General features: G+C 37.9%; 1 protein-coding gene across 1 annotated transcript in view; it reads left to right on the forward strand.

Moving 5' to 3' along the window:
* The window catches only part of MYO3A (myosin IIIA), a 360,696-nt gene that overhangs the window by 159,961 nt on the left and 173,354 nt on the right, over positions 1 to 27,381 (forward strand). Inside the window, exons 14-15 of the mRNA XM_007936415.2 lie at positions 25,600 to 25,698; positions 25,789 to 25,903. Coding sequence (XP_007934606.1) covers positions 25,600 to 25,698; positions 25,789 to 25,903 — 214 coding nt within the window. The remainder of the gene's footprint in view (positions 1 to 25,599; positions 25,699 to 25,788; positions 25,904 to 27,381) is intronic.

The raw sequence follows: 27,381 nt of genomic DNA on the forward strand, positions 1-27,381 counted from the left end.
GACCCCTCCTTGGGTTTCCGAGGCTGTATCACTATGGAAGTAGATTGTCCAACCTTCTTTCCGAGGAGCGGCCAGTGGGTTTGAACCGCCAGCCTTCTGGTTAGCAGTTAAGGGCCTTAGGCACTGTGCTCCCAGAGCTCCTTGCTATATATTAAGGCCCCTAAATTTGTCCTTAGTTTTTCCTTGAGGAATATTATACTTTTAGGTTTCACATTAAGTCTTTGATCCATCTGGAGTTAGTTTTTGTGTATGGTGTGAGGTACGGTGTTTCATTTTTCTGGAAATGGATATCCAGTTTTGCCAGCACCATTTATTAAACAACATTCTCTTCCCCATTTAATGGATTTAGGCTCTTTGTCAAAGATCAGCTGACCATAGGTTGGTGTATCTATCTCTGGGTTCTCAATTGTATTCAATTGGTCTGTGTCTGTTGTTATACCAATACAAGACAGTTTTGACTACTGTGTATGTATAGTAGGTTTTGAGATCTGGCAGCGCGAGACCTCCTACTTTCTTCTTCTTCAATAGTGCTTTGCTTATCCGAGGTGTTTTTCTTTCCATATAAAGTTAGTGATTAGTTTTTCCATATCCTTAAAGAATTTTGGTGGGATCTGGATTGGGATTGCATTGGATGTATAGATTGCTTTGGGTAGAATTGACATTTTCACAATGTTCAAGCTTCCTATCCACGAGCATGGAATGTTCTTCCATTTACGTAGATCTCTTATGGTTTCTTGAAGTAGTCTTTTATAGTTTTCTTTGTACAGGTCTTTTGTGTCCCTGGTTAGATTTATTCACAAGTATTTTATTGTTTTGGTAGCTCTTGTAAAAGGTATTGATATCTTTATTTCTTTTTCAGCAATCTCTTTGCTGGTATAGAGGAATCCAACTGATTTTTGGATGTTGGTCTTGTACCCTACCATGATGCTAAATCTCTCAATTAGTTCCAGTAGGTTTTGACTGAGTCTCTTGGGTTTTCTAGGTATAGGATCATATCGTCAGCAAATAGGAATACTTTGACTTCTTTCTTACCAATTTGGATGCCTTTGATTTCCCTTTCTTGCTTTATTGCCCTGCTAGTACTTCCAGTACAGTGTTGACTAGAAGTGGTGATAGAGGGCATCCTTGTCTGATTCCTGTTCACAAGGGGAATGGTTTCAGTCTCTATTGAGAATAATGTTGGCTGTTGGTTTTGCATAGATGCCCTTTATTATGTTGAGGAATGTCCCCTCTATTCCTATTTTGCTGAAAATTTTGATCAGGAATGGGTGTTGGATTTTATTAAATGCCTTTTCTGCATCAATTGATATGATCATGTGATTCTTTTCCTTTGTTTTATTTATGTGCTGGAGGACATGAATTGTTTTTCTATTGTTGAACCATCCTTGCGTACCTTATATGAACCCCCCTTGGTCATAATGAATGATTTTCTTGATATGTTGTTAGAGTCTATTGGCTAGGATTTTGTTGGAAGATTTTTGCATCTATATTCATGAGGGATATTGGTCTGTAGTTTTCCTTTTCAGTGATGTCTTTGTCTGGTTTTGGTATCAAGGTTATGCTTGTTTCATAAAATGAATTAGGGAGGAATCTATCCTTTTCTATGTTTTAGAATAGTTTGGGTAGTATTGGTGTCAGTTCTTCTTGAATGTTTTGTAGAATTCTCCAGTGAAACTGTCTGGGGCAAGAGTTTGTTGTTGTTGTTGTTAATTTTTTGATGACCTGCTCAATTTCTTCTTTTGTTATGGATCTGTTCAACTTTTCCACATCAGTCTGTATTAGTTTAGGTAAGTGCTGTGTTTCTAGAAATCTGTCCATTTCTTCCAGATTTTCAAATTTATTAGAGTACAGTTCTTCATAGTATCTGATAGTATCCTTTTTATTTCAGTTGGTTCTGTTGTGCTGTCACCCATTTCATTTCTTATTTGTGTTATTTGTATTCTCCCCAGTTTTCCTTTCTTAAATTTGCCAGTGGTTTGCGAATTTTATTAATCTTTTCAAAAAACCAACCTATTGTCTTGGTAATTTTTTTTTCTGTTATCTTTCTATTTTCTGTTTCATTGATTTCTGCTTGAATCTTTATTATTTCCTTTCTTCTGGTGACAGTAGGCTTTTCTTGTTGTTTTTCTGATTGTTGGAAATGTTGGTTTAAAGTGTTGATTTTGACTCTTTCTTGTTTTTTGATGTGTGCATTTATTGCTATGCATTGACTTCTGATCACTGCTTTTGCTGTGTCCCAAAGATTTAGTATGTTGTGTTTTCATTCTCATTTGATTCCACGAATTTTTTAATTTCATTTTTTATTTCTTTTACCCAGTTTTCTTGAAGAGGGTGTTGTTCAGTTTCCATGTATTTACTCTTTTTCTGTTGATCTTCCTATTGTTGATTTCTAATTTAATAGCATTGTGATCTGAGAAGATGTTTTACAGTATTTCAGTGTTTTTAAATTTATTAAGGCTTGCTTTATGGCCTAACATATGGTCTATCATGGAAAATGTTCTATGTGCACTGGAAAGGAATGTATATTGTGCTGTTGTTGGGTGAAGTGCTCTGTAGATGTCTATAAGGTCAAGTTGGTGGGTTGTATTGTTTAGCTTTTCTGCATCTTTGTTGAGTTTCTTTGCTGTTGTTCTATCTTTCATTCAAAGTGGTGTATTAAAGTCTCCTACTATGACTATGGAGGAGCTCTGGTAGCGTAGTGCCTAAGGCACTTGACTGCTAACCAGAAATCTCATGGTTCAAACTCACCAGCCACTCCTCAGAAGGAAGGTAGGGCAATCTACTTCTGTAGTGATATTGCCTCGGAAACCCAAGGAAGGGTGGCCATGAGTCAGGGACTCGACGGCACATAACAACAACAACAACAACTATGACTATGGAGTCATTGATTTGCCTTTTCAACTCTTTTGAAGTCTGATTTATGAATTTTGGGGCTCTTTCATTGGGTCCATAGATATTTATAATGGTTCTATCTTCTTGTTCAATTGATCTTTTAATCATATATATAATGTCCTTCCTTGTCTCATATGTTGGTTTTTGTCTTAAAGTCAATTTGATCAGAAACTAGTATTGCCACTCCTGCTCTCTTACGGTTGCCATTTGCTTGATAGATCTTTTTCCAACCTTTGATTTTCAGTCTATTTTTGTCTTTGTCTCTAAAGTGTGTCTTTTGTAGGCAGCATATTGATGGATTTTGTTTTCTTATACAGTCTGTAACTCTCTATCTCTTGTGTGGTGCATTTAATCCATTAACATTCAGTGTAATTATCAACAGCCAATTATCGTATGAATCGGTTGCTGTTACTTTGTTACGTGTTTTTTAATAGTGTTCCTGGTTTCTTTGTTCCATATAATTTTCTGTGCTGAGTGCATTATGTTTATGAATGATGTTATCTTTTCCTTCATTGCTATTGTTTTAGTATTTGCTAAATATTTGTACATGTCCTCTTTTTTGTGATGTGAAAGTTTATCATTTTTCTTTGAGGTTACCCTGTGATTTATAATTTTCTCCTATATTCTTAAGTCCCTGGAATCTGGGAGAACGCTGTCATTTTACATATCTAAAATGGTCAAAATGTAAACATTCAAAATGGCTGGGCCCTCTGGAAAGGCAAAATTTATAATTTTAGAACAGTCCTTTCTGTCTTGCAACTCTCTTAACTTTCTCACCATTTAGAAGTTCTGTAACTACTCAGTACTTTCCCTCTTTTTGGTTTGTAGTTGTCCTCATTTGCCAGTTGAAGTCTCTGGTTCCCTGTTTACAATCTTGTTAGCTTATTTTACTTTGGATAAGTCCATAGCTATGTTAGTTTCTGTGTTATGTCATCTTGTATATTAATGGTTGGTTGTTGTTTGTTATTACTGGTTCTCTGTTTAAAGGGCTCCCTTTTCTATCTCTTGTAAGGTTGGTGTGGTTTTAACAAATTCCCTTAATTTCTGCTTATCTGGAAATCTCCTAATTTCACTATTTGAGTGACAGTTTTTGCCGGATATATAATTCTTCATTGAAATTATTTTCTCTTTCAGGGTTTTATATATACCATCCTTCTCTCTTGTATGGTTTCTGCTGAGAAATCAGAGTTTATTCTTATTGGTTGTTCTTTGTAAGTAACTTTTTGTTTTTCCCACGCTACTTTCAGGATTCTTTCTATGTCTTTTGTTTTGATAAGTTTCATGATGATATGTCTTGGTGATTTTCTTTTGGGGTCTATCCTGTTTGGGGTTCATTAAATTTCCTGAATGGATATATCCTCATCTTTCATCATATCAGGGAATTTCTCTTCCAACAAATCTTGGACAATTTTTCAGTGGTTTTATTTTTCTCTTCCTGTTCAGGAGTTTGAATTACACATAAGTTATTCCTCTTCATGGTATCCCACATGAACCTTAGGCTTACTTCATTTTGTTTTGATTTTTTTTCTGATTGATCTCTTTCCAAAGAAGTGTTCAGATATTTGTCTTCAATCTCATTAATTCTGTCTTCCATTGCATCAATTCTACTCCTTCATTTCAATGTGTTATTTATTTATGAAAAATTTTTTATTAGTCTTCTGCATTTCTGTGTATAGATTTTGAGTCATTTCTAATTTTTCATTTATTTTGTCATTTTGTTCTTGTATTTTCTTCCGAAATTCTTCAAGGGTTTTCTCTGTGTTTTCCTGAATTTTGTCAGTGTTTTCCTTGATCTGTTTCTCAATCCTTTGAAGATACCTAAATATAATTCTTTTGAATTCCTTATCAGGGAGTTCCAGTGCTGATTCTTCCTCAGGGATGTGTTCTGGGTCTGTATCCTGCTCTCTTATTCCTACCATTTTATCTTGCTTCTTTGCATGGATTGTGATGGCTGTTGTCTCTGAGACATTGTGACATTGCTGTATTTAGATCTCTGTTAACTGTTTGTGAAGAGCAGCTAAGGGTGAGTCAGGCTCCTCTTGGTTGTTGTTTATCCTTGGCCAGTTGGAGGAGAAGGAAATGGTGGCTCTCAGTAAGTGAAGCTGCAGGAGATGTGGGTGTAGTTGTGTCGTATGAGCAGTGTTGCTGCCTCCCACTCAGTTAGACCAAAATAAAAATTGAAATTTACCATCAAAAATTACAATTTACCATCAAAAAATTAAAAGCAAATGGACAAAAAAAAAAAAAACCACTATATAATCACACAGAAACAATAACCAAAAAGCGGAAAAAAAAAAATCCTTCAATATCTGGTGAGAGGGTAATAAGAGAAAAAAGACAGAGTAGGAGAATAATGAAGAAAAAATGGGAAAAACACAAAAAGAAAAACAAAGAACAGGGTTAACCACGAGAAAGAAAAGATTGGAACCAGGAACAGAGAAGAGAGATAAATCTGAAAACTAGAACCTGAGAAGGGAAGAATAAAGAATAATAATAAAAAGGACAATAATAATAATAATTTTAAAACAGACAAAAACAAACTTTTATGTATATGTATATGTATATGTATATGTATATATGCAGGGCAGGGCACCCAGGCTCTGTCAGATCACACAGACTGGGATGGAACTCCTGCTGGCCCAGAAGGTGGGTGGGAGTGAGGAATGGCCATACCGCCATTCACCAAGAGGTTGTGAGATACGACAGTAACAAGGAGAATATAGCACCTTTCGAGTCACTGGCATCCGAAATATCCTTGGGGTTCCCAGCAAGTGGAGCCTATTCTTAAGTCCCTGGAATCTGGGAGAACGCTGTCATTTTACATATCTAAAATGGTCAAACTGCTTGTAAACATTCACAATGGCTGGGCCCTCTGGAAAGGCAAAAGTCTACAGCTCAGCCTGTCTTCCTCTTCACTGCTTCCCCTTTTATTCACCAGCCACCAGTGCAGTCCTTCTTGTAGTCCTTGCTAGCAAAGCCAATTTTTAGGTTAGTTCTTAGATCCTAACACCACTCAGCAATATCCAAGCTGTCTGTGCCATCAGGATCCCTGCCAGACTGCGGCTCCATATGTCTCCTTTTTTGCTGTTTTCATGCACATTCTTCTACTAGTTGAACTTAGTCCACTTCTTATCCTTCCCTTTAAAGCTCGGAGCTCCAGGATTATTTTCTGTATCTGTGTTAATTGGTTCCCCTTTTCTTTGTTGAAGAGGGTCTGTGCAGTCTGTCTGTTTACTACGCTATCTTACCGGAACTGCCTTTGCAAGTCTTATGAATGTGAGGAAATTATCCCCCCCACATGGATTTGTACCCTGGTGAAGATTGGGCAATCTCCATCTGTAGTGATGCCACCTTGGAAACCCAAGGAGGAGTTGGTATGAGTCAGATCGGACTTGACAGCAATGGGTTTTTGTTTTTGTTATATGTTTAAAAAAAAAGTGACAGGTTAGAATCTTTTGTTTCTCTTATGTTATTTGTATGCTAAACATACTCTGCATTATTGTAGTAACATGTAATGTATATACCTGATGGGACCACAAGCTCTTGTTATATATTACTACAAGATGATTTATTTTATTTTATTTTTTATTTTTGCAGTGTTCCCTCTCCTTACATAATTATTTAATATACCAAAAAGCAAACCCACTGCCACCCTATAGGACAGAGTAGAACTGCCACATAAGGTTTCCAAGGCTGTAAATCTTTACAGAATCAAACTGCCTCATCTTTCTCCCATGGAGCGGATAGTAGGTTTGAACTGTCAATCTTTAAGCTAGCAGCCTAATGCTTAACCACTGTACCACCAGAGCTCTTCTGTTTAATATAAGTGCTTCCAAATTTGCTGTTATTCTGTTCTTAAGCAAACTATGAATATAAATTGTTCGGAATATAGTTGCTGAGCTCAGCCCTCAATATGGAAAGTTACTCTCTGGTCCTAAATTTTAAATGTAATAAATGAGTATTAGATAAATACAATTTTGAATCTTGGGTTCTATGATATATTAGACCACCTTGCATATGATATTGAAATCATACAGACCCTTATAAGGTCTTGGCTCTGCAACTTACTAGGTTTATGTTTTGAAACAGGTTAACATCTCTGTGCCTGTTTTTCATCTTTAAAATGAAAATAGTATTTGTACCTACCTCATTTCAATTAAGGCAATACCTATAAATTGCATAGTAAGAACTTTGTACGTTTAAGCCATTAGTAGCAGTAAGTAACGGTTAAAAAAATTTAAAAAAAAAAAAAAAGTTTTGTCCAATCAATTCTGACTCATAATGAGCCCATGTGTGTCAGAACAGAACTGTACTCCATAGGGTTTTCAGTTGCTGATTTTTCAGGAGTAGATTTCTAGGCTTTTCTACTGAGGTGGCTTTGGGTGGAATGTAGTCTCCAACCTTTCAATTAACAGCCTAGTTCATTAACTGTTTACCCCTCCGAGGGACTCTAGTAGTGTTGATAGTTGTGAGGATTGAAAATAATGGCTAGCACAGCACTTGAGACATTGAAGATGTTCAAGAATGGCACCTCCTATTATTGACACATGCCCAGTGTCCACCACTGGTTTATAGTACCCTTGCCACCACAGTGACAGTGACCTTCAGTTTTTACGCCAATGCCAAGAGATAATTGGTTCCCTAACTACTTGTCCTATTCTCATAACTATGTAAGTCTCTCCTTCAGGACTTATTGAAATAACTCCTGAAAGGGTAAATCATTGATATTTGCATGGTATAGCCATGTTGCACAATGCTGGGGGCTCCATTCACATTGTATTCTACAGAATTGTGTTCTAGAGGGCATTATGTGGACAGTACCTATGGAGTTACATGCAAGGTCCAGGATTTGTAACCATAGAAATAATCTTTTTAGTTCACAGAAATGATGCAGTTAGGGTTATGTTTAAAGCATACTATGAATTAAAAGCCAAAAGGGAGGAACACACTCAGCATTTCTCAAGCTGAAAGAACTGAAGAAAACAATTCAAGCATCAGGTTGTAATATTGAAGGATTCTATGGGCAAAATATTGAATGATGCAGGAAGCTTCAAAAGAGGATGGAAGGAATACACAGAGTCACTGTACCAAAAAGAATTTGTCAATGTTCAACCATTTCAAGAGGTAGCATATGATCAGGACCTGATGGTATTGAAGGAAGAAGTCCAAGATGCACTGAAAGAATCAGTGAAACACAAGGCTCCAGGGATTGACAGAATACCCATTGACATGTTTCAACAAATGGATGCAGCAGTGGAGGCACTTACTTATTTATGCCAAGAAATTTGAAAGACAGATACCTGCCCAGCCAACTAGAAAAAGATCTATATTTGTGCCCATTCCAGAGAAAAGTGATCCAACAGAATGAAGAAATTATTGAACCATACCATTAATATCACACACCAGTAAAATTTTCCTGAAGATAATACAAAAACAGTTGCAGCAGTATATTGACAGGGAACTTTACAGAAATTCAAGCTGAATTCAGAAGAGGTCATAGAATGAGAGATATCATTGCTGATGTCAAATGGATTTTGGCTGAAAACAACAAATACCACAAAGATGATTGTTGTTGTTTTTGTTATGTGCCGTCGAGTCGGATCAGACTCATAGCGACCCCTCCTTGGGTTTCTGAGGCAGTATCACTATGTAAGTAGATTGTCCAACCTTCCTTTCGAGGAGTGCCTGGTGGGTTTGAACCACCAGCGTTCTGGTTAGCAGTCAAGTGCCTTAGCCAAAGATGATTACCTGTGTTATATTGACTACACAAAGGCATTTGACTGTGTGCATCTTAATTTATAGATAACATTGCAAAGAATGGGAATTCAGGAACACTTAATTGTGCTCATGTGGAACCTGTACATAGACCAAGAGGCTGTTGTTAGAATAGAACAGGGGGCTACTGTATTGTTTAAAATCAGGAAAGGTGTGTGTCAGGGTTGTATTCTTTCACCATACTCATTGAGTCTGTATGCTGAGCAAATAATCTGAGAAGCAGAACAATATGAAGAAGAACATGGCATCAGGATTGGATGAAGACTCATTAATAACCTGAGATATGCAGATGACACACCCTTGCTTGCTGAAAGTGAAGAAGACTTGAAACACTTACTGATGAAGGTCGAAATAAGGATTACAACTTAACATAAAGAAAACAAAAATTCTCACAGTGGAACCAGTAAGGAACATCATGATAAATGAAGAAGTTTGAAATTGTCAGGGATTTCATTTCACTTGCATCCACAATTAATGCCCACAGAAACAGCAGTCAAAAAAATCAGAGAATGTATTGCACTGGGCATATCTCCTACAAAAGAATTCTTTAAAATATTAAGGAGCAAAGCTGTCACTTTGAAGACTAATAATGTGACTCATAGTGACCCCTCTTTGGGTTTCCAGGGGGATATCTCTATGGGTAGATTGCCCAACCTTCCTTCTGAGGAGTGACTTGTGGGTTTGAACCACCAGCCTTCTGGTTAGAAGCCAAATGCCATAGGCACTATACCACCAGAGCTCCCACGCCTGACCCTAGCCATCCTATTTTCAGTAGCTTCATATGCATGTGAAAGCTTTACTATAAATAAGGAAAACTGAAGAAGAGTTGATGCATTTGAATTGTGGTGTAACAAAGAATATTGAAAATACCATGGACTGCAGAAGAATAAACAAATCTGTCTTGGAAGAAGTACAGTCAGAATGCTCCTTAGAAAAGACAATAGCCAGACCTTATCTCATGTACTTTGGTCATGTTGTCAGGAAGGATCAATCCCTGGAGAAGAATATCATGTAAAGTAGAGGGTCAGTGGAAAAGGAAAAGACCCTCAATGAGATGGATTGACACAGTGGCTGGGCTCAGTTATAGCAAAACTTTTGAGGATGACACAAGACCAGGCGGTGTTTTGGTCTGTTGTCTACAGAGTTGCCATGAGTCAGAGTTGACTAGATGGCACTGAGCAACAACATGAATTAAGCAGACTTTTTTCCAGTTGGTCTAAGGAACTGTAATAGTTTTACAGTGTTGTTTATTGAGAAAAAGCATTCCAAATTCACAATCAAGTTTAATGACAGTTCAGTCATAACTTGAAGACAAATGCCTTAGAATTTATAATGAAATAATTTTCTACTTTTTACATTTTTTCTTTTTTTTGCTTTTACTTGATTTCATCTGGATTTTTAAATTCTGTTGTTGTTGTTGTTATGTGCCTTCTAGTCGGACCTGACTCATAGGACCCCTCCTTGGGTTTCTGTCACTGCAGAAGTAGATTGCCCCATCTTCCTTCTGAGAAGTGGCTGGTGGGTTTGAACCACCAGCCTTCTTGTTCTCAGTCAAGTGCCTTCGGCACTATGCTACCAGAGCTCCCTTTTAAATTCTAGGAAACATTTTTTAAGTTTTCAAATTAAATTTGAATTTTTAAACTTTGTAATCCTTAAAAATAAAAAGATTAGGAGTATGATAGAAGAATTCTTCTTAAGTACATTTTTTTTTTAAATAATGTATCTAAATGTTTTGTATCAGTTAGGGACCCAGCTAGAAAAAGTTCAAAGGATTTAATTGAGAAGGTTATAGGCAGAGGTGCAGTGGACATTGAAGAATGGGTGGTGAAACACCCACAGACTGACAATGGTGAGAAACCATTACTCTCCTAGGCCTGAAGGGCAAAAGGAGGAAACAACATTACAGAGCCTGGGAAAGGGCTCTTGCCTTCAAGGAATGCAACACTGGGAGAGAGAAGGGGATAAATACCCCAACCTCTCTCTTTTTCCTTCTAATTGCTTTCTACTAGCAAAAGCCAATTGAAAGCCAGAGCACAAGGGAACCCACCAGGTATTGCAGTCTGGGGTTAGCCATTGGGGTTCCACAGCAAGGCGTAGATAGATCTGAGAGGGTAGAGGAGAACCAGGGCAGACAGGTTTGTTTGTTTGTTTGTACATTTATTTTTTCTTTCTTTTAAAAGAATAAGTTCTTTTCTTTTCTTCTTGCCTCTGCCCATGTCATCCCACCACAATCTCTGGACACATCTATTTCTGTATTACCTTTCAAATGGTGGTACTATCATATAACTGGTGACTAAATCAAATCATTTTCTAAATGCAGATAATTTTAAAGAAGAAATTTTAAAGAGAGGTTGCTTAATTCCAAGAAGAAAATGAGCATATTGAAGTCATTGCTACATGATTCTCATAAATATAAATTATAGCTATTTCCACAGTTAAACTGTCATAATAGTGGAACACTATAGTGGAAATAGCTATAATTTATATTTATGAGAATTATTTAACAATGAAGTATTTATTGAATTTCTCTCATATGCCCAGCACTTTCCTAGACTTCATAGGAGATATGGGGTGGGGGGAGTGGTAGAAGTGGTGCTATCTATTGTGAAAGAAGATAAAATAATGTTTATTAAGCTATTACTCTATGTCAGGTGCTGTGCTAAGCATTTTATATCCATTATCTCTCTTAATTCTGATCCACTGAGAAGGCTATTACTGTCTATTTTATACATGAAGAAATTGAGACTAGGAGAATTCTGATAAATTACCCATGTTTGACTCCAAAGCCCAGCATTCATCTACATATTCATTCATGCATCTATCTGGTCAATTGGCAAATCTTTGTTGAGTGCCTACCATGTTCTAGGAACTATACTAGGTGCTGGAGTTATAAAGCTGAATAAGAAAAGATCCTTGTGGTCAAGCAGTTTATAGTCTACTAGAGAGCCCTGTAGATCTTGATACCAAGGTTGCTGACCACTCCATTGGTTTCTAGTGTCTCAGACAATTAGGAAGTTGGTTCATCTGCTGAGAGTGACCAGGTAATTGGCATGGGAGGGGACTTGAGAAGAGTGGCTCTGTAGGAGGGTGGAACTATAACAAAAAATTGAAAACTAAAAGCACTGTTTCATAAATACCCCATGGGGCCTCAAGTATGCAAATCTCACTTTCCAAGCCTTATTGTTTATTATTGGAAGGTTTAATAGGTGAACTAAATCACACTTTTGTGATGGCTTTGCCACAGGTGTGAGGATTTTGGATCACTTATGCAGGCAAGGTAATCCCCAGGGTCCAGGACAGGTGAACACACATGAGATCCAAGAGCATGAGTGGAATATTAGAAGTATCTGAAGAAGTATTAGAAGACTCACAATTGGGAGTAGGGCCAGGGTCAGAGAAATACCATGTGTTAACTTGCTGACGGAGGAGAGGAAAATGGCGTCTTTCCCGTAATGCACACATTAGATCCCTCTAGCATCTTAGTGTCTGAAAAACTAGGTGCAGCAGTTTAAGCAGGGATCCTGGCACTCTGAACAGCTCATTAAGTCAGAGTATGCCAAACTCAGGGGAGTAGGATTAGAAAGGAGAAAGTGACAGTGAAATTACCTGGAAAGAAAAAAAAAAAAAAAAAAAACAGGTGAACCTGCCCTATGGAGCGCCAACTGGCCAGTGAGATGGGGTATTGAAAGGTTCCTTGGGCGGTGGAGAGAATGCACCAGAGAACCCGCAGCCACTCCACGGATCTACCTTCAGCACCTGCTTTTATCAGTAAACTTGGTACCTGTGGGAGGGAGGAGAGACTGCTCTGGCTCCGAGTGCCACTGAATCAGGAGCAGAGAGGAGTATCACACCAAAAGTGGGAGGGCTCTAGGATGAACTTGCATTGCTGGTAGGGGCAGTTATCCTAGGTCAGCTTTTTGGCATGGAGGGGCCTGGGAAGTGGAGTTCTTATGGCTGTCTGAACCTGGTGGAAAGTGGCAGCCCTCTAACAGTTGGAGTCTTTGCTAAACTTGAGTTGCAGTCCTGTGAGTAACAGTATAACATCTTCATTAGCAGCCCACTGAAAGCCTTGGAAATGGATCCTGGCACCTTGGAGCCTTTTTTTTTTTTTTTTTCCTTCTCTCTCTTTCCTTCCTCCTTTCCCTGCCTCTCCCTGCCTCATCCAATAGGAAACCCACACTAAGCCACCATAACACCTGCTGGCTCGAATCCTAAACTACCTTCACAACAGAGACCTGCATCCACATTCCACACAGTGATTCCATCATCACAAAGAAAACTGCAGAGCAACCCAGAACACCTCAATTGATAACAAAAAAATAAAATACACCAGCTCCACTTTTCCAAAAATATTAAATCATGAAACCAAGACAAAACAAATCAATGCATAGCTAACAGCTAAAGACAACTTCAAAATGTCTTGAAACAACAGGCAACCTCAAATCAAACAAACAATAAAAAAAAAAAAAACAGGAAAAGAAGTAAAATCCCAAACAAGTCTCATTAAACATGGAGGAAGAAGAGGCAATAGAATTATCTGAGAAGGAATTTAGAAGGTATGTTTATAGAACTCTACAAGAGCTTAAGGAAACCCCAATCAGAATCAAGGAGAACACAGTAACCTGGAAGAACTCAAGAAAACAATTCAAGAACAAAATAAGAAGATTAATACACAATCAGAACTCATACAAAAACAGCAATTAGAAATCCAGGAGATGAATACCAAAATTACAGAATTAAAAAACATAGTGGAAGCACAAAAAAATAGGATCGAACTGGCTGAAGAACACATTTCCCAAGAAGATAAATCTCTGGATACCAGCCTGTATGAAGAAAAATAGAACAAAGATTTAAGAGAAATGAAGAGAGGAACCTAAGAATTATATGGGATGACATGAAAAGAAGCAAAATATGCCTCACTAATTACACTCAACGTGAATGGATTAAATGCACCAATCAAGAGAAAGAGAGTGGCAGATTGTATAAGAAAAGAAGACCCATCAATAAGCTGCCTAAAAGAGACACACCTTAGACACAAAGATAAAAACAAATTATGAGTTAAGGGTGGAAAAAATATATCAAGCCAATGGTAACCAAAAAAGAACAGGAGTGGCAATATTAATTTCTGATAAAATAGACTTTAAGGTTAAAAACAACGTAAGAGACATGAAAAGACACTATAAGATGCTGAAAGGGTCAATTGACAAAGAAGACGTGATGATAATAAATATCTATGCACCCAATGAAAGTGCTCCATAATACATGAAGCAAATATTAATTGAATTAAAAGGGACACTAGACAACTCTAGAGTAGTAGGAGGAGACTTTAACACACCATTTTCAAGAAGAGACAGATTAACTAGAAAAAAACTCAACAAAGATGCAGAAGAATTCAACAACACAATCAACCAACTTGACCTCATAGACATATACAGAGAATTCCACCCAACAATATATAATTCACATTCTTCTCCAGTGCACATGGATCCTTCTCCAGAATAGATCATGTGTTAGAACATAAAATAAGCCTCAATAAGTTCAAAAACATTGAAATATTACAAAACATCTTCTCAGATCACAATGCTATAAATTAGAAATTAATAATAGGAAGATCAAGGAAAAAACATGAGTCATGTGGAAGTTGAACAATTCACTGCTCAAAAACTACTGGGTAATAGAAGAAATAAATAGTGAAATAAAAAAATTCCTAGAAACAAACAAGAATGAAGATACATCATACTAAAACCTATGGGACACAGAAAAAGCAGTACTCAGAGGTCAGTTTATAGCAATAAATGCTTATATCAAAAAAGAGGAAAGAAACAAAATCAACACTTTAACTCAACAACTTCAACAATTAGAAAAAGAACAACAAAAGAATCCTACAGTATCTAGAAGTAAGGAAATAATAAAGGTCAGAGCAGAAATAAACGGAACAGAAAAAAAAATAGAGAAAATTAACAAAACAGAAAACTGGTTCTTCGAAAAGATTAACAAAATCAACAAATCATTGGCAAATCTAACAAAAGAAAAGAAAGGGAAGATACAAATTATAAGAATAGTAAATGAAAAGGGTGTCATCACAACAGAACCAACTGAGATAAAAAAGGTACAGAATATTATGAAATATTTTACTCCAACAGATTTGAGAACCTAGAAGAAATAGACAAGTTTCTGGAATCACAAGACCTACCTAAACTATCACACTCAGACATAGAATACCTGAACAGACCCATAACAAAAGAAGAAATTGAACAGGTCATAAAAAATCTCCCCACAAAGAAAAGTCCTGGCCCTGATGGCTTCACTGGAGAATTTTACCAAATATTCAGGGAAGAGTTGACACCTATACTACTCAAGCTATTCCAGAACATAGAAAGGGATAGAATACTCCCAAACTCATTTTATAAAGCAAACATAATACCAAAACCTGGTAAAGACACCACTGAAAAGGAAAACTACAGACCAATATCCCTCATGAACATAGACGCAAAAATTTTCAACAAAATCCTAGCCAACCGAATCCAACAACATACCAAAAAAATAATATACCCTGACCAAGTGGGATTCATACCTGGTGTACAAGGATGGATCAACATTAGAAAAACAGTCAATGTAACCCACCACATAAACAAAACAAAACAAAAGAACCATATGATTATATCAATCAATGCAGAAAAGGCATTTGATAAAATCCAGCACTCGTTCCTGTTCAGACTCTCAGCAAAATAGGGATAGAAGGGAAATTCTTCAACATAATAAAAGGCAGATATGCAAAGCTAATGGCCAACATCATTATTAATGGAGAAGGGCTCCAGGCATTCCCCTTACGAACAGGAACCAGACAAGGATGCCCTCTATCACCACTTCTATTTAACAATTTATTGGAAGTTCTAGTCCTGGCTAGGGCAGTAAGTCAAGAAAGAGAAATAAAAGGCATACATATTGGTAAAGAGGAAGTAAAACTATCTCTATTTGTGGATGATAAAATCCTGCACATAGAAAATCCAAGTGACTCAGCAAAAACTACTGGAACTAATAGAGAGTTTCAGCAAAGTGGCAGGATACAAAGTCAACATACAAAAATCAGTTGAATTCTTCTACACCAACAAAGAGACCTCTGAGAAAGAAATAAAGGAAACAATACCATTTACAATAGCTACTAAAAAGATTAAATATCTAGGAATAAATCTTACCAGACACACAAAAGACCTATACAAAAAACACTATAAAACACTACTATAGGAGACAACAAGGGCTCTTCATAAATGGAAGAACCTGCCTTGTTCATGGATAGGTAGACTGAATATTGTGAAAATGTCAATACTACCTAAAGTGATCTATACATTTAATGCAATCCCTATACAGATACCAACAAAAGTTTTTAAGGACATGGAAAAACCAGTTACCAGCTTCATATGGAAAAGAAAGAGACCTCAAGTAAGCAGAACACTTCTGAAGAAGAAGAACAAAGTGGGAAGTCACACACTTCTGGATCTTAAAACCTACTATACAGCCACAGTAGTCAGAACAGTTTGGTACTGGTACAATGATAGATAGACCAATGGAACAGAATTGAAAGCCCAGAAATAGACCCATCTGTCTATGGACAGATGATCTTTGACAAAGGTCCAAAACCCATTAAATAGGGAGGAGATAGCCTCCTTAACAAATGGTGCTGGAAGACCTGGATATCCACTTGCAGAAAAATGAATCAAGACCAATACCTCACCCCATACACAAAAACAAACTCAAGTTAGATCAAAGACTTAACTGTAAAAGCCAAAACTATAAAATTCATCAAAGATAAAATAGGGGCAGATCTTTGTTGTTGTTGTTGTTATGTGCCATCGAGTTGGACCCGACTCATAACGACCCCTCCTTGGGTTTCCAAGACAGTATCACTACGAAAGTAGATTGCCCAACCTTCCTTCCAAGGAGTGGCTGGTGGGTTTGAACCACCAGCCTTCTGGTTAGCAGTCAAATGTCTTAGGTACTATGCTACCAGAGCTCCCAGGGGCAAATCTAGGAGCCCTAATTTACAGCATAAGTAGACTATCAGACATAACCCAGAATTCACAGGAGGTTGAAAAGAAGTTAGATGGGACCTTTTAAAAATTAAATTTTTATGCACATCGAAAGACTTCAGAAGGGTCAAAAGAGAACCTACAGATAGAAAATATTTGCCTATGACATGTCTGGCAAAGGACTTTTCCAAAATTTATAGAAAAATCCAACACCTCAACATCAAAAAGATAAACATTACAATTCAAAAATGGGCAAGGGACATGAACAGACACTTTAGTAAAGAAGATAGACAAGAGGCCAACAAACACATTAGGAAATGCTCATGATCATTAGCCATTAGAGAGAGGTAAATAGAAACAACAATAAGATATCATCTCACCCCAGCAATAATAACAAAGTTCAACAAGACAGAAAATAACAAATGCTGGAGAAGTTGCAGTGAGATTGGAACTCAAATACACTACTGGTAGGACTACAAAATGGTGCAACCATTGTGGAAAATAGTATGGCATTTCTTTAAAAAACTGAAAATAGAAATACCATTTGACCCAGCAATTCCATTACTAGGAATATTTCCTAAAGAGGTGAGAGGCGGAACATGAACAGACATATGCACACCTATGTTCATCGCAGCACTATTGCAAAGAGATGGAAACAACCTAAATGCCCATCAACGGATGAAAGGATAACCAAACTATGGTACATTCACACCGTGGAATACTATGCTACATTAAAGAACAATGAGGGATACATGAATCATCTCACAACGTGGATGAGCCTGGAGGACATTATGTTGTGTGAAGTAAGTCAGTTGCAGAAGGACAAATATTGCATCAGCCCATTACTGTAAAAAGACAAAGAAGGGTTTGCTTAATAAGGGAATTCACTTTTAGGTTACCAGGGTGGGGAAGGATTAATTTTGAGCTAGTTGGGGGCCACACATTGATGTGGGTAAGGGGAGAGATGCTATAGAAAGAGTCTGTGACCACCATGAAAACATCAGGAAAAGGGAGGACACTGAATTGTGTGTGTAAGATATAGATGACAGAGGCTAATACCAGTATATCCACAATCTGCATTACCATTAACACCAAACACCAGGCTACAGATAAACACCTGAGAAGAACAAATGGGGGTCAGTGAACAGAATTATACTCTAGGCCAAGGATAGATTCAGCTGGGGCTAATCTTGCACAGATACCAATGATGCAAAATACCCACAATCCTTACGGAAACAACAGAAGACAGACATAGAACAATCCCTCACAAACAGCCAGACACTGGGAGAAAGATCCAATAGATCCACCGACTCAGAACCCTAGTACTGGGGGACACTAGACTCAATTGGCACAATAAAAATATGTAAAAATCTTGTTCCACAACCTACATTGGTGAGTACTAACTGGGTCTTAAAAGCTTTCAAGCAGACATTTAAGATGCAGCTAATGGTCTCTTATTGTCTGAAGTGAAGAAGAATGAAAAAGGAAAAAAAAAAAAAATTGGAAGCAATCAGCCCTAGAACATGATGAACCTTGAGACTGGAAGAACTAGGTGGTGCCTGGCTACCAATCCCAACCATTTGGGAAAGCATCAAAAGTGGAGATCCTGGATAGAGTGGGAGGAAAAACGTGGAACAGAATCCAATAACACAATAATAACTGGTCAAATGGACTCGGTGGGACCCCCAATACTATGGCCCTGGGATACACTTCTGGCATGGGATAAAACTCACTCCCAGAGGCTGGTTCTTAGCCCAATAGTAAATAAGACTCAACCCAGGAAGACGCAGCCACATACTCTATGGAGATGCATCCCTTGAAGCAATCGACCACGGGCACCAGAGGGGCAACGTTCACATGGAAGAAGTGCAGGACACACAGGAGTACATAACTATGAGGGGCATAGGGGGTGGGGAGTGGTTACTGGCCAGGGAGGGGAGAAGACTGGGTTAGAGTTGAAGATGGTAACTGGGAAGTGAAACCAAATGTACACAAAATGTTCAATGTAAAACAGACTCTGCTCTGTAAACTTGGACCTAAAACACAATTTAAAAAAATAATCATTCAGAAAAAAAAAAAAAAAAAAAACTTGCTGAGGGACTCCCTGGGTGGTGCAGAGGGATGAAACACTTCAATGCTAACCAAAAGGTTGGAGGTTCTAGTAAGGCATGGCCATCTCCTTTTGGAAAATCAGCTATTGAAAACCCTGTGGAGCACAGTGCTACTCTGACCCACTTTGGGTGATGATGAGTTAAAATCAGCTCAACAGCAACTTATTTTTTATTAACTTGCTGAGACTGTATGTTTGCACCCAGAGTTCTGACCTAGGAAGCACTGGTCATGTGAGCATGTGTGGCATATTATGGTGTTCCAAACTTTTTTTTAAAATTTTGTGATGTGGGTGAAAGTTACAGAGCAATTTCATTTTCCATACAGTGGTTTACACATATTGTGTATCATGACATTGACTGCAATTACCCACAGTGTAACAGCTCTCTTCCTACTTCCTCCCCATAGTTACCTCTTCCTTGTGCCCTTCCCTCCTCCCGGGCTGTCTCCCTGTGCATACATAGCCCTCCTGTTCTCCCATGACTGATCCCTCCAAAGAGTGTATCTACCTAATGTAAATGTTCAGCTTATAGGCCTGTCTTTTATTTGGCTGGAGGCCCAGGAGTGAGTTCAATTCCAGACCTGAAGGGAAGCTAGGGGCCATAGTCTCAGGGGCTTCACCAGACTGTCAGACTAGCAAGCCTGGTCTTTTTTTTTTTTTTTTTGAGATTTTGAGTTTTCTTCCACATTGTTCTCCCTCTCTATCCAGGATTTCCTACACAGATCCCCTCCAAGTGGTTGATAGTGGTAGCTGGGCGCCATCTACTTCTTCTGGTCTCATGGTCATATAAGCTGAGGATTGCATGGTGTACCAGTCCCTTGGACAAATTGTTTCCATGCGTCTTTGGTTTTCTTCATTCTCCTTTGCTCTGGATGAAGAGAGACTCATCATTGAATCTAGATGGCCACTTGCAAGCTTTTAAGATCCCAGTTGCTACTCACCAAAGTAGAATGTGGAACAATGTTTTTGTGTAGTATATTATGCCAATTGAGCTTTATGTGCCCTGTGACCATGGTCCCAAGGTGCTCCATCTTTTTAAGTGAAGAAACTTTAATGTAGTTACAAGCAGGACATGAAGTAGGTACTCTTTGGCAGTGTCTTCTTTTCCTGTTTCTTTAACTGGGATTGTTGATCCACTGAAGGTCAGTATATTTCCTATAGCATCCCATCTTGTCAAATTACCATTCTCACTAAATGTAAACTGATAATTAAAGAGAAAACCACTAATTTGGGGTATCTGCATTTGTGAGTCACTGCTCTAATTGTATATCACATCATTTAGTGGTAAAGGAATGACACGTGGCACAGTCAATGTGATTTCATTAGAACAAAGCAAACTAAATTATATGCTGTGCCCCTCTGAGAGGAGTTACATTGTTTTGTGAGAAAAACAAGAACTAACCTTTTAGCTTTGTTCTATCTTCACTCATATGTCATGTTAGTGTTTTTACTGATATGTGAGCAGTGACTGCAACATATAAATGGGTAGTGGTGAAGAAGGTGTGAATACAGCCTGTCCTGATCTGAAGAATGTGTCAGAACTCATTCTAGCTTCTGACCCTGTACACCCCCCCTTTTCTTGATACCCTCACCTTTTGTCTTAGTTATCTAGTGCTGCTATAATAGAAATACCAAAAGTGGATGGTTTTAACAGATTTATTCTCTGAGTTTAGGAGAAATTTATTATCTGTGTTTGGAAGACTAGAAGACCACATCCAGGTTTCCAACTCTAGGGTAGGCACTCTCTCTTTTTCTCCCTCTGTCTGTCTCTCTATCTCTCTTTCTCTGTCAGGTCATAGAGAAAGTCTTTGTCTCCTTTCTACATCTGTGGGCTCAGCATCCTTTGGAGATCTTCACATCAGTCTTGGTCTAGGAGGTTCTCAGCACAGGGACTTTGGGTCCAAAGGATGTGCTCTGCTCCTGTCTCTTCTTTCTTGTTGATACTGAAGTCCCTCTTCTCTGCTCATTTCTCTCTTATCTCTTGTAAGATAAAAGGTGATACGGGCCATACTCTGGGGAAACTCCCCTTACATTAGATCAGGGCAGTGATTTGTAAGGGTGTTGCCTCCCACCCTAATCTCCTTACACCTGACTGGCAGATCACATCATGAGGATGATTACATCATTACATAACTGCCAAATTGCATCATTACATAACCGCCAAACCACTGAGTATCAAGGTCCAGCCAAGTTGACATATATTTGGGGGAGGGGGCATAATTAAATCCGTGAAACCTTTCTTTTCCCTCTATGACTGAATTCTCCTGATTCCTCTCCTACCTCTCTGAATTTTTCTTCTCTGACTTCCTTTCTTCTATTCATTCCCAAAATGTACATTTACCAAAGATTTGTCTTTGGGGATTTTCTGTTTCCTCTCTGTACTCTCGCTCTTGGCAGTTTCCCCAGACATCATGGCCTTAGCTGATATAGCTCTGTGATTGACACCCAAAGATGTACTTCCTGCTCAAGTCAAAGATGTACTTCTAGCTGTCAAAAGCTATCTTTGCTAAATTCAATTTTCCCATCTTCAACTACCTGAATATCCTGCTGCCATCTCAAATTCAGTAGAATATACATTGTCTCAAAACTGTTTCTTTTTCCATAGTCTCTTGTGTGAATAAAACCATCCTTCTCTCTATATATGTAGACCTATAATCCTTCTTTCACTCTACGTATCTAAATAGTAGTCACGTTATACAGAGTTGATCTCTATAATAACTTTTTCACCTATCCTCTGCTTCCTCCTATGATACTGCTATTTTATCTCAAACCCTTGTTACCTATGACCCAGATATTTGAAAGATTTGGATTTTCTGAACATTTTGACTCTCTTCCAGGGCCTAGTGGCATTATGCCCTTCCAAATTCAGAGATCTCAACCAGACAACAGAGTAATCAATAGCACTAATACTTTTTGTTTTTCAAAAATATATTCTTTTATTTTGGAATACAAAGAACTAAGAACAGAGATCTGTATTAATCACTTTGTAAAGTTGTGTACTTTCATATTAAACTCAAGAAAACAAACCAAACTCACTGGCATCGAGTCAATTCCAGCTCATGGTGATTCCCTTTGGGTTTCTGAGGTGATAAATCTTTATAGAAGTAGATTCCCCAATCTTCCTTCAGTGGAGTAGCTGGTGGGTTGAACCACCAACCTTCTGGTTAGCAGTCAAATGCCTTAGGCGCTACACCACCAGAGTGCCTTTCTTTCACATGAAGCGTTTTTATTTATTAACCTCCAGGAGGACTAAATAGGGTGACATAAATAGTTGGTTGTGACAGAAATATCAAAGTTTACCTGTGTTGTTTTAAGTTTACATGAGTTGTGTGATAGACACCTGTGGTAGTTAAGGTTATGTGTCAACTTGCGTGGGCCTGGTTTTGAGTTGCTGGGCAGCTGGATGTAGTTGAGAGATTAGTAATCACCTCCATAGTGGAATCTACTGGAGCAGCTGAGTGGCTGCTTTAGGGATGTGGTCTGCTTCTAGTATGTAAGAAGTGACTTTGAGGAAGGTCTCTAGCTTTTGGAACATTTGAATCCTGCATGTAGTCAGGTCACTATTCAGTGGCCTGCCATGTTGTCTGCCAGTCCTGAGACTTTTAATAGACTTGAATCAGTGGCCTGCTATGAGGTTTGGTAATATCGGGACTGTGCCTTTTTACTTGTCGACCTTGTGTCTGTCAGCCTCAGCAGCCAGCAGCTGCCTGAGTGAAGAAAGTCTCCAGCTTCAGTGGGCCAGGAGCAAGACGCAGAGCTGAAGCCCTAGGTCAAGGGGCTTTCACCCAGACCCTAAAGCCTGAGACTTAGAATTGGGACTTCTAACCTCCAAAACTGTAAGAGAAAAAACTCCTGTTTGTTAAAGCCATCCCATTTGTGGTGTGTTTTCTCTTAGAGCAGCAGGAAGTAACCAAAACAAGACATTAATAAGTTTCAGTAAAAATTGATCTTGTTAAGGTTTTAGGCAGAATCTTGAACCAAAGCCATAAAGTATAAAAGCAAAGCTACAGATGTCCTAAGCCACCAGACACCTTTATTGCATTATTGGAAAAGTGAAGCATCTCTTAAGAATGTTTGGGTTACCATCGATTCAGAGGAAAACTTCTATTTTCTAATTTCTAAAGAGAGAAAAATGCAAAATTTCTATGTCAATTGAGATTTTTTTTGCAGCATATTTTATAGGAGTAGACCTAGGAAAGTTTTAAATCCTTTCTTACCTTTAAAAATAATTTAAAGTATCTTTAAAAGTAATTAAAATAATCCGTATAGGGTGCTGTAAAACATGCTTTTTTCTGGTCCATGTAGTTCATGTGGAAAAATACTCAAAGCCTTCCTTGCTCAAAACTATCTTTTCTTAATAAAGTTATCTTTGCTCTCAAAAGCTATCTTTGCTTAAACAGAATGCATGGCTAATTGCCTCCAAGAACAACTGCCTCCTTTTGCCATGAGACCAGAAGAACTGGATGATGCCCAGCTACCATTAATGAATGTTTTGATCAGAGATTCTATAGAAGAATCCTGATTTAAAAAAAAGAAAGAAAGAGGTGTGAGGAACAGAATTTCAAATTCTCATGGAATCCAGATTTTCCAGAGTCATTGAAGCTGGACGAATCCCCAGAACAGTTACCCTGAGATAATGTTTAAACTTTCTTTAAACCAAACAATAGTTTAGCTTAAATAGTAAGGAAATTTGCCTTTAGCATTGTATACTTTTAGAGAACTATCTATCTATATTATATCAAATTGACAAAAGCAACTCAAAAGATTAGATAGAAACCTTCAGAGACAGTGAGTTTATGTTAATGGGTGAGGAATGATTCAGAACAGAAGGATGAGAATGTCTGTTCAACTTGAAGACTATAACTAATGTACATGTGGAAATTATTGAATTGGTGTATGTTCTGTGTATATTTTCAACAACAAAAATAAATTATTTTTTGAAAGACAGAAAACAAAAAAACTATCCCTGCTCAATAAAGTTATCCTACCTGTCCAAAGTTGTGCTTGCTTAATAATGTTATTTCTTTTCTAAAAATATTTCATTGTCTCCCTTACATTGTGGGTAGCGATTATGCAGCAGTGGCACAAGGCGATCAGCAACAGGGGAGATGAGCTTCCTGGAGTTGCTCTGTGAGGATTGATAAGGGAGAGGCCCCTGAGCACAGCTGCTGAAGGTGGTAGGAGGAACAATTGTATAGCAACAATTTATTACCTTCTGAACCAGACCCTATGGTAGCGTCCAGGACATTGGTGTTTCAGCGATAGAATTCTTGCCTGTCATGCAACAGACCTGGTGTGATTCTGGCTAACGCACTGCATGTGCAGCCGCCACTCCTTTGTCATTGGAGGCTTGTGTGTTGCTGTGGCATTGAATAGTTTTCACTGGCGCTTCTAGAATAAAATGGACTAGGAAGAAAAGCAAAAAATGAGCCAATGAAAACCCAATGGATCACAGTAGTCCAATTCACTGATTATTGAGTTAGGACAGGACTGGGCAGAGTTTCATTCTGTGGTGCATGGGGTCACCATGAGTCAGCGGTTGACTCCATATCACCTAATACGAAGATGGCAACCTCCAAAGCTTTGTGATAGGATGGGAGTCTTACATTAACAGAAAGAGGAGTAAAATGAAAAGAATAGGGCCTCAGGTTGTAATAAATCTTACTGCTATAGGAAGAAACCCTCTCCTGCCACAACACCAGCCCCTGTGAGCTTGGGGATAATGGAGTGAATATTCAAGTAGGTATTTAGGACCACCTGAAACAAGAGGAGAATGAGAGGGCTGATACCACCACAGATGCAAACCAAACCCCAGATCTCCCAAACAGGTACCAGGGTCATCAAGAATGGAAGCAATGCTGGGCTGAAGAGAAGGCAACAGAGACAGTGAAACTGCAAAGCAGGAATATCACCCTTCTTTGTTTCAGAAGAGAACTTGGCTGATCTCCAAGAGAAATTGTAATCCAACCCAGGAACCCATTAGAGCAAAAAGAAGATCGGGTAGTAGGCAGAACTGGGGAGTGGAAAGGGTACTAAAGTTCCAGTATTCATGTTGTGCAAACTGTTTGAGAGTCAGAGACTCACTTTATTTTTCCCTTAATTATATTATTACAGAGTGTTGAATCTGGAATATGCTATTTATACAAAGAATCAAGGGGTCATGGAATTTGAGACTTGTAAGAAGCATTTCTTATAAAAGTGAGAAAATTGAACCCCCCAGAAAGGCAATATAAAACTGTGGTTAAAGACTTGGACTTTGGGGTCAAGAAGACCTTGTTTGAATCTAATTCAGCCATCAACTCTATGACCTTGGGCAGGATTGGTAACCCCACTAAACCTCAGTTTCCTGGTGCATAAAATAGGGAACCACGCCTACCTCAAGGGTTTATGGCAGTAAGTGAGATAATGTAGCACTTATAACTTCCTGGCATAAAATTATATCATTCATTTATTTATTTTTCTGGTAAATTCCAACAAGTTAGGGATTTTTTTTTTTTTTTTCTCTTTTGGTCTGAGTGGTATCACTAGTGTCCAGAACAATACCTCATAGTTGCTGACAAATATGTGTTAAGTGATTCTTATGAAGTACTTAGTGTAGTGTCTTGAATTTAGTGACATTGGTTGCTGTCGATGATGATGATAATAACAACCATAGACAGTCAAAATCTAGTATTCAGGGGAGCCCATGTTGGCACTCACAGTTTTTGTTGTTTTTAATAACTGTGTTACCAAGTAATTTTAACAATAAATGTTCTTACTATCCATCTTACTGAAAAAATGTTTAATTTTTTTCAGTGGAGAAAAAAATTTTCATATTTTTTACTACATCTATGCTGGCTTAGCTGAAAAGAAGAAACTAGCCCATTACAAATTGCCTGAAAATAAGCCTCCCAGGTAACCCAGCAAGTTGTACTTTCATAAGTAGTACTTTCCACTTAATTTTGGATTTTTATAATTTCTCCCATGTTTTTTTTTTCTTTCCAGGTACCTTCAAAATGACCACCTCAAAACAGTGCAGGACATGATGAATAATAGTTTCTATAAATCCCAATATGAATTAATAGAGCAGTGTTTCAAAGTTATAGGCTTTACAATGGAGGTAAGTATAAAACCTTGAGCCTTTCTATGAAGTAGCCATTTATCATCATAGGAGCCTGTGGTTAAAGCATTGGGAGGCTAACCAAAAGGTTGGTGGTTTGAACCTATTGGTGGCTCCATGTGAAAAAAGATGAAGCAATCTGCTTCTGTAAAGATTTATACCCTTGGAAACCGTATGGTGCAGCTCTACTGTGTTGTGTGGGGTCGCTGTGAGTCAAAATTGACTCAATGGCAGTGGGTCTGGGTTTTTTGTCATCACAAATAGTAAGAATTAGCATTTATTGTGATTAATATGTGCTAGGCTTTGTGCTAAGTGCTTTACATGGATCATCCCATTTCATTATTGGAACAAATTTATGGAATAGCTAGAATTATAATACTTTATTGATGAGGTAACAGTGGTTTTTAGTGGTTTATAATAAGATTTGGTTTTGTTCTTAATCTTTTATTTTACTTATACTTATATCCTCCACATATATATAGTTTTACATAAATGCATGATCGTATCGCATGTTCTTTTTTGGTACAGTTTTTTTTTTTTTTTAATAGCTTCATTAAGAATTAATTCACATAACATACAATTTACCGATTTAAAGTGTACAGTTCCATGGCTTTTATTATATTCACATAGTTGTGTATCCATCAACACAATCAATTTTAGAATATTTCATCACGCCAAAAAGAACCGCCCCCCCCAAAAAAAAAAAAAAGAAACCAAATTCACTGCTGTTGAGTCAGATCTGACTCACAGTGACTCACTCCTCCTTGGGTTTCCAAAGCAGTATCACTATGGAAGTAGATTGCTCAACCTTCCTTCCAAAGAGCAGCTGGTGGGTTTGAACTGCCAGCCTTCTAGTTAGAAGTCAAATGCCTTAGGCACTGTGCCACCAGAGCTCCTCAAAAGAAGCACCAGTCATAGGTAATCACTAGTCTACTTTTCTATGTCCAAAGGTGTGTCTATTCTAGAGATTACATAGAAATAAAATCATATAAAATGAGGTCATTTGATATTGGCTTCTTTCACTTAGCATTGTATTCTTAAGATTCATCCGTATAGTATCTTGTATTAGTAATTCATTCTTTTTATGGCTGAATAATATTCCATTGTATAGATGTACCACATTTTTTTTTTTTATTTAATTGTCCATTGATAGACGTTTGTGTTGTTTCTACTTTGGGGCTATTATGAATAATGCTGCTATATGCATTCATTACAAGTTTCTTTGTGGATATGTGTTTTCATTACTCTTGAGTATATAACTAGCAATAGAATTTCTGAGTCATCTGGTAATTCTGTTTAATCATGTGAGGAACTGCTGTTTCCATTGTGGGTGAACCATTTTATATTCCCATCAGCAGTATATGAGGGTTTTGATTTCTTCACATGCTTGCCAGCACTAGTTATCTGACTTTTTGATTCTAGCCTCTCAAGTGGATGTGAAGTGACACCTCTTATGGATTTTACTTCCATTTCTCTGA

Source organism: Orycteropus afer, unplaced genomic scaffold (genome assembly GCF_000298275.1).
Source record: "Orycteropus afer afer isolate SDZICR_OR568_19922 unplaced genomic scaffold, OryAfe1.0 scaffold00035, whole genome shotgun sequence".
Classification (NCBI taxonomy): Eukaryota; Metazoa; Chordata; class Mammalia; order Tubulidentata; family Orycteropodidae; genus Orycteropus; species Orycteropus afer.